The 8,754-nt window shown below is 40.1% G+C and overlaps 1 protein-coding gene across 1 annotated transcript; it reads left to right on the forward strand.

The window, feature by feature from the left end:
• The first annotated feature begins 1,094 nt into the window (after positions 1-1,094).
• SERPINA7 (serpin family A member 7) lies at positions 1,095-4,900 on the forward strand. The gene is given in 5 exon segments (XM_019431768.2): positions 1,095-1,482; positions 1,485-1,706; positions 2,772-3,045; positions 4,003-4,150; positions 4,688-4,900. Coding segments are annotated over 5 exon segments (1,245 nt in total).
• Positions 4,901-8,754: the final 3,854 nt, after the last annotated feature.

Consider the following 8,754-nt stretch of genomic DNA (forward strand, 5'->3'; position numbering starts at 1 on the left):
TCCTTCTGATCACTTATGTCCATGGTTACTGGATTCCACAGCCAAATCTCTTACTCCACAGCCTTGTACCCTTCCAGGTTCAGAGAATATTACATCATATTTTCTGGCTCTTTTCTAATAATAAAAAAACCATGAATGACTATAAGAATAATAATGTTGAGATGCCTTGTAATTTAGAAATGACTCTTTAGATAATACTGATGGTGAGAGAGATCTAAAATGCAAAAAGTTAGAGGTGCTTGGATGGCTCAGTCGGTTGAGCGTCCGACTTCAGCTCAAGTCATGATCTCGTGGTCTGTGAGTTCGAGCCCCACGTCCGGCTCTGTGCTGACAGCTCAGAGCCTGGAACCTGCTTCGGATTCTGACTCTCTCTCTCTCTGCCCCTCCCCTGCTCATGCTCTGTCTCTCTCTCTCTCTGTCAAAAATAAGTAAACATTTAAAAAAAATTTAAAAATGCAAAAAGTTATACTTTCATCTTTCTGTTGTTTGAAAATAGTTCTGTGGCTTCTGTGCATTGCATGAATGCTTTAATTTCAGCTCATGACCTTGTACATGGCTCCATAAACCTTCCACCGAACTAAATATATCTTGTGAAAATTATTCTCCTTTGTCTGTTATCCAAAGGAAAGTACAGATGTTCTCTCATCTCATCTCTTAAAGAGTTTATCTTAAGAAAAATACCAAATTATCTAAAATTCTAATCTACAAAAAATAACAGAGAGGTTTTGCTAGTTTTATCAAGATGCCTCCCTCTGTAAAAGGCTGCCTCTGGATGAAATAAAAAATAATTTAATTTTCATAAATGTAATTTACTCACAGAGTTTTTATATGTTGCTATTACATTTGAAAGACAGCCCATGCCATTTATGGCTCCAGAAAGCCACTTTTTCTACTCCTTGTCCCTATTAGATGGGTCTTCAGTTTTTCAGAGGAGATAGGCCTCCACACAGTCCCTGGTGAGCACACCATTAAATATTTTCTATTGTTTTACTAATTATAATGGGCAATTATGTTTCTGGATCAGAGTTTTCATCCAGCTAAGATCCCCCAATGGTTCTCTCACCTCATCTCTTATAGATTACCTTCCTTCCAAAATGCCACTGTTCCTCTGTCTGGTGCTCTTGGTACTTGGGCTTCACTGTGCACCACCTAACAGATCTGAAAGCAAATTAACCACCTGCAATTCCTCCCAACAAAATGCCACTTTTTATAAGATGTCATCCATCCATGCCGACTTTGCATTTAACCTGTACCTGAGGTTCACTGTGGAGACCCCAGATCAGAACACCTTCTTTTCCCCTGTGAGCATTTCTGCAGCTTTGGCCATGCTCTGCCTTGGGGCCTGCCACAACACCCAAACTCAAATCATCGACAGCTTGGGGTTTAACCTCACAGACATCCCAATGGCAGAGATCCAGCAGGGCTTCTGGCACCTGATCTGTTCATTGAATTTTCCAAAGAAGGAATTAGAATTACAAGTGGGGAATTCATTGGGAAGCAGCTGAAGCCACTTGCACAGTTTTTGGATGATGTCAAGAGCCTCTATGAGACTGAGGTCTTTTCCACCGACTTCTCCAATGTTTCTGCAGCCCAGAAGGAGATCAACAGTCATGTGGGGAAGCAAACCAAAGGGAAAGTTGTAGGCCTCATTGAAGACCTCAAACCAAACACCATCATGGTCCTGGTGAACTATATTCACTTTAAAGGTAAGTCTCTGAGATTTGCATTTGTAGGTCAGTGTTCCAATAATCTGGTGGGGCACTCTGGAGAGCTCATGGTCTCTTCTCACTAGCATCAGTAGGTGTGCCACATATCACAGTGACCTGCTCCACTGGACATGGCTGTGTGTAGTTTTGGATCTTCCAGGAGGGACACATAGCTCTGTGGATGAACTCAGGAAATTTCTAGGGAAAGGGTAGTTTCAGAGAGGTGAGTGACAATGGTATGAACATCGTGCTCACCTCTAGCTAGAAAATCATGGTTTCCAAAAGATCTGGTGAAGTTGGACAAACTTGTACTTAGAAGGTAAATAGACTTGGGTTTAAACCATACTGTGACCCTCACTTGCTGTGCATTCTTGGACATGTTACATAAATATTTCTGTCATGTACAATGCACCCACTATGTGCCAAGCACCATGCTACATGTATGGTTTGCACACACTGTCTCATCTAATCATTAAAAGGGCCTAAGTTCACAGTTAATGAGTTTCAGAGTTGGTACTCCCACCCAGGTTTGTCTGATTCTAAAGCTCGTGCTTGTAACAATAAGAAACATGTGACTCTTTTCTGAAGGTCTGTGCCCAAATGATTTCTCCTGGTTCTACAGCACATGTCAGCCACATTTGGTGGAGGAGTGAACAATTCTTGGCCACAAACCACACACTTATAGACAGATAAAATGGCAGAACAGATCTGTTGTCTCATTTCACCCTGTGTGTTGGATGTGCTTATACCTTTTTACAGAAGAAGAAACTGTGGGTCTCATGGGTTTAGTGTAAGTATAGTGTTTTTGAACACAGGTTGAACAGCTGTTGAGCATGGAGTCCAACAGCCCTGGGTGTGACTCCTGGTTCTGCCATGGGCTAGCTGGGAGACCATGTAAAGTCACTTTCTCTCCCTGGTCCTCAGTTAATCACTTGTAAAACTGGTTGACAATAGGTACTTACCTATGTGGTGGTCTTAAGTACCAGATAAGATGACTGATGTAAAAAGTCACATTGGCATTAGTACTGGTTTATAAAAAGAACTCTTTTCTTTCTGTATTTTAAGCCCAGTGGGAAAATCCTTTTGATCCATCCAAGACAGAAGAGGGCTCCAGCTTCTCAGTGGACAAGAACACAATAGTGCAAGTGCCCATGATGCACCAGATGGAACAATACTATCACCTGGTGGATACAGAGCTGAACTGCACAGTGCTTCAAATGGACTACAGCAAGAATGCCCTGGCACTCTTTGTCCTTCCCAAGGAGGGTCAGGCGGAGTGGGTAGAAGGGGCCATGCCATCTGAAACACTGAAGAAGTGGAACCATTTGCTGCAGAAGGGGTAAACATCTTAGATGATGTGAGAAGTAGAGGGTGGGCATAATCTTACAGGTGAAACAGAATTCAACAGAAACCCAGAGGTAGAAGACTTACCCTGAACCACTTAACAGCTGTGGGATGACTACAAAAGTATACCTAGATCATACTCTGTCAGTCCTTTTACCAAGCACTTTCATACTTCATTTAATTTAAGCACATCAACAAACCTGCAAAGGAGATAATATCATAGGAATTTTCAAATGAGGAGTCAGGACTAGAAAGAGAAAATAAACTCTCCAAAGCCAGTTAGCTAGTAAATTGATGTTTTCCCAGAAACCAGCTAGAGCTTAGAGGGTGGGTAGGATTTTGACATTAAGAAGTAGGTGGGGGGAGGCACCTGGGTGGCTCAGTTGCTTAAGTGTTCGACTTCAGCTCGGGTCATGATCTCACAGCTCATGAGTTTGAGCCCCGCATCGGGCTCTGTACTAACAGCTCAGAGCCTGGAGCCTGCTTTCGATTCTGTGTCTCCCTCTTTCTCTGCCCCTTCCCTGCTCATGCTCTGTCTCTGTCTCAAAAATAAATAAACATAAAAAAATTAAAACAAAGAAGTAGGTGGGAAGCCAGACTGGGTTGGGAGTACTAAAGGGAAAACCATGAAAATTTCCAGGTGCTACCAATTGACATTTATGCCATTGGCTCCCCAAAGTTGTCCAACACCCCAGAGATGTTTCTTTTTGATTATAAATGAGTCACATCTTCCTACTTCCAGTGCTGTAGTCCAACATTGGCTGAACCAGAGCTCATTTATTCCAGGGTAACTTCTAAGATTTTGAAACCATGTATTGACCTGAATAACAACAGTTGACAATACCTAAGGGAGGAGCATATCCTAATATAATACAATGGTGTCAGACATAGGAAGGGAATGAGGAGCTTGGTGTGCTGATAGCCATGTGTTACCTCTCCCTTCCCCCCACAGGTGGATTGACTTGTTTGTTCCAAAGTTTTCCATTTCTGCCACATATGACCTTGGAGCCATCCCTCTGAATATGGGCATCCAGGATGCCTTTGCTGATAATGCCAATTTTCTTGGACTCACAGGGGACAGTGGTCTGCAACTTTCCAATGTAAGTTGGTAGAGTGGAGTCCCTTGAAGGTATCAGCTGGAAAGACCATTGAAAGTCATTTAATTCAATTATCTCATTTTATTAATGATGATTCTTAAAACCAGAGAGGAAGAATGATTCTTCCTATGCCAGATTCACTCCAGAGTCATTCTCATTACACCCAAACAAGTCACTGTGACAGTTACTTTCATTCCTGACCTTCATGTCCTAAAACTATTCTGATAGAAGAAATTAATGATAAGAATTAATTCTGGTGAGATAGAGTTCTGGAAGAGGAGGCAGTGGAAGAGGAAACCATAAGAAGTGATTTCTAGAGGCAGAAAGCCATGGAAAAAGAGGTGGCTCCCTGACAGCCAGCTCTAAAACCACCAGATTCATTAACTATACTTATCCAATTAGCCTTCATATTCAAGCACCATCAACAGTGTGATAAAGGGGTAACTCTGCCTTTCCCTTTCCTTTCTTGCTTCCAAACTGTTCCAAAGACATTTTCTGTTACTTGGGATCAGCAGTGTTTGTTGCCCCCCTTCCCCACAGGCTGTCCACAAGGCTGTGCTGCACATTGGTGAAAAGGGAACTGAAGCTGTAGTTGTCCCCGAAGTCAGAATCCTGGATCAGCCTGAGATAACTCTCCTTCACCCTATCATCCAATTTGATAGATCCTTTCTGTTATTGCTTTTGGAGAAAAGCACCAGGAGCATCCTCTTTCTGGGGAAAGTTGTGGACCCAACAGAAGTAATTGGGAAATAGGCTGTTGGCTAATTGCATGTGCTTGTTACAATAATAAACAAACAAACAAACAAACAAAACAAACAAATGTATGGCCTGATGTGATTGGTGTGGGCTTGGATGTGCTTTCCTTTATGCAAGAATGAAGATTGGACCCTATCCAAACTGTACTGGGTGTGAAATAGGCCACTCCAGTAACCAAATTTTCAGATACTCAGTGAGTGACTCATTACCCAAAGCACAAAAAGGTACCATGTCAGTGCATTCCTCTTTGTCAAAAATCCCTTCCCCCCACCCACAAGTTAGTTAGTTCCAAGGAATTTGAGCTGACAAGTGCACCCTCTTCTGCCTTGTGGAGAATAGTTAAAATTCAGGTCAGATCCTCATAATTCATAATTATTATTTTATTTTTATTTGTTAAAATGTTTATTTATTTTTGAAGAAATAAAACACTTTACTTTTTATCTCAAAACATTGATTTTATTTATTTTATTTTTTCAAATGTTTAGTTATTTATTTATTTTAATATGAAATTTATTGTCAAATTGGTTTCTGTACAACACCTAGTGCTCATCCCAACAGGTGCCCTCCTCAATACCCATCACCCACCCTCCCTTCCTTCACACACCCCATCAACCCTAAGTTTGTTCTTAGTATTTAAGGGTCTCTTATGGTTTGGCTCCCTCCCTCTCTAACTTTTTTTTCCTTCCCCTCCCCCATGGTCTTCTGTTAAGTTTCTCAGGATCCGCATATGAGTGAAAAAATATGGTATCTGTCTTTCTCTGTATGACTTATTTCACTTAATATAACACTCTCCAGTTCCATCCATGTTGCTACAAAAGGCCATATTTAATTATTTCTCATTGTCACTTAGTATTCCACTGTATGTATAGACCACATCTTCTTTTTCCATTCATAGTTTGATGGATATTTAGCCCTTTTCCATAATTTGGCTATTGTTGAAAGTGCTACTATAAACACTGGGGTACAAGTGCCCCTATGCATCAGCACTCCTGTGTCCCTTGGGTAAATTCCTAGCAGTGCTATTGCTAGGTAATAGGGTAGGTCTGTTTTTAATTTTTTGAGGAATCTCCACACTGTTTTCCAGAGCAGCTGCACCAGTTGGCATTCCCACCAACAGTGCAAGAGGGTTCCCGTTTCTGCACATCCTTACCAGCATCTATAGTCTCCTGATTTGTTCATTTTAGCCACTCTGATTGGCATGAGGTGGTATCTGAGTGTGGCTTTGATTTGTATTTCCCTGATGAGGAGCAACATTGAGCATCTTTTCATGTGTCTGTTGGCCATCTGGATGTGTTCCTTAGAGAAGCGTCTATTCATGTTTTCTGCCCATTCATTCACTGGATTATTTATTTTCCAGGTGTGGAGTTTGGTGAGTTCTTTATACATTTTGGACACTAGCCCTTTGTCCAATGTGTCATTTGCAAATATCTTTTTTCCATTCTGTCAGTTGCCTTTTAGTTTGTTGATTGTTTCCTTTGCAGTGCAGAAGCTTTTTATCCTCATGAAGTCCCAATAGTTCATTTTTGCTTTTAATTCCCTTGCCTTTGGAGATGTGTCAAATAAGAAATTGCTATGCCTGAGGTCAGAGAGGTTTTTGCCTGCTTTCTCCTCTAGGGTTTTGATGGTTTCCTGTCTCACATTCAGGTCCTTCAACCATTTTGAGTTTATTTTTGTGAATGGTGTAAGAAAGTGGTCTAGTTTCATCCTTCTGCATGTTGCTGTCCAGTTCTCCCAGCACCATTTGTTAAAGAGACTGTCTTTTTTCCATTGGTTATTCTTTCCTGCTTTGTCAAAGATTAGTTGGCCATACTTTTGTGGGTCCAATTCTGGAGTCTCTATTCTATTCCATTGTTCTCTGTGTCTGGTTTTGTGCCAATACCATGTTGTCTTGATGATTACAGCTTTGTAATAGAGGCTAAAGTCTGGTATTGTGATGCCTCCTGCTTTGGTCTTCTTCTTCAAAATTACTTTGGCTATTTGGGGCCTTTTGTGGTTCCATACAAATTTTAGGATTGCTTGTTCTAGCTTTGAGAAGAATGCTGGTGCAATTCTGACTGGGATTGCATTGACTGTGTACATAGCTTTGGGTAGTATTGACATTTTAACAATATTTATTCTTCCAATCCATCAGCACAGAATGTTTTTTCATTTATTTGTATCTTCTTCAATTTCCTTCATAAGCTTTCTACAGTTTGCAGCATACAGATATTTTACACCTAGGTTTATTCCTAGGTATTTTATGCTTCTTGATGCAATTGTGAATGGGATCAGTTTCTTTATTTGTCTTTCTGTTGCTTCATTATTAGTGTATAAGAATGCAACTGATTTCTGTACATTGATTTTGTATCCTGCGACATGGCTGAATTCATGTATCAGTTCTAGTAGACTTTTGCTGGAGTCTATCGGGTTTTCCATGTATAATATCATGTCATCTGCAAAAAGTGTAAGCTTGACTTCATCTTTGCCAATTTTGATGCCTTTGATTTCCTTTTGTTGTCTGATTACTGATGTTAGAACTTCCAACACTATATTAAACAACAGTTGTGAGAGTGGACATCCCTGTCGTGTTCCTGATCTCAGGGAGAAAACTCTCAGTTTTTCCCCATTGAGGATGTTATTAGCTGTGGGCTTTTCATAAATGGCTTTAATGATGTTTAAGTATGTTCCTTCTATCCCTACTTTCTTGAAGGTTTTTATTAAGAAAGGATGGCGAATTTTGTCAAATGCATTTTCTACATTGACAGGATCATATGGTTCTTTTCTTTTCTTTTATTAATGTGATGTATCACATTGATTGATTTGCGAATGTTGAACCAGCTCTGAAGCCCAGGAATGTATCCCACTTGATCATAGTGAATGATTCTTCTTATATGCTGTTGAATTCTATTTGCTAGTATCTTACTGAGAATTTTTGCATCCATATTCATCAGGGATATTGGCCTGTTGTTCTCTTTTTTTTTTGCTGGGTCTCTCTCTGGTTTGGGCATCAAAGTAATGCTGCCTTCATAGAATGAGTATGGAAGTTTTCCTTCCCTTTCTATTTTTTGGAACAGCTTGAGAAGGATAGGTATTATTTCTGCTTTAAATGTCTGGTAGAATTCCCCAGGGAAGCCATCTCGTCCTGGATTTTATTTGTTGGGAGATTTTTGATAACTGATTCAATTCCTTTTCTGGTTGTGGGTCTGTTTAGGCTTTCTATTTCTTCCTGTTTGAGTTTTGGAAGTGTGTGGGTGTTTAGGAATTTGTCCATTTCTTCCAGGTTGTCCAGTTTGTTGGCATATAATTTTTCATAGTATTCCCTGATAATTGCTTGTATTTCTGAGGGATTGGTTGTAATAATTCCATTTTCATTCATGATTTTATCTATTTGGGTCATCTCCCTTTTCTTTTTGAGAAGCCTGGCTAGAGTTCTATGAATTTTCTCAAAAAACCAACTCTTGGTTTCATTGCTCTTCTTTCCAGGTTTTTTAGATTCTATTTTGTTTATTTCTGCTCTTATCTTTATTATTTCTCTTCTTCTGCCGGGATTGGGGTGTCTTTGCTCTTCAGCTTCTAGTTACTTTAGGTGTGCTGTTAGATTTTGTATTTGGGATTTTTCTTGTTTCTTGAGATAGGCCTGGATTACAATGTATTTTCCTCTCAGGACTGCCTTCGCTGCATCCCAAAGCGTTTGGATAGCTGTATTTTCATTTTCATTTGTTTCCATATATTTTTTAATTTCTTCTGTAATTGCCTGGTTGACCCACTCATTCGTTAGTAGGGTGTTGTTTAACCTCCATGCTTCTGGAGGTTTTCCAGACTTTTTCCTGTGGTTTATTTCAAGTTTCATAGCATTGTGGTCTGAAAGTATG

Source organism: Panthera pardus, unplaced genomic scaffold (genome assembly GCF_024362965.1).
Source record: "Panthera pardus isolate Hobbes unplaced genomic scaffold, ASM2436296v1 HiC_scaffold_27, whole genome shotgun sequence".
Lineage (NCBI taxonomy): Eukaryota > Metazoa > Chordata > Mammalia > Carnivora > Felidae > Panthera > Panthera pardus.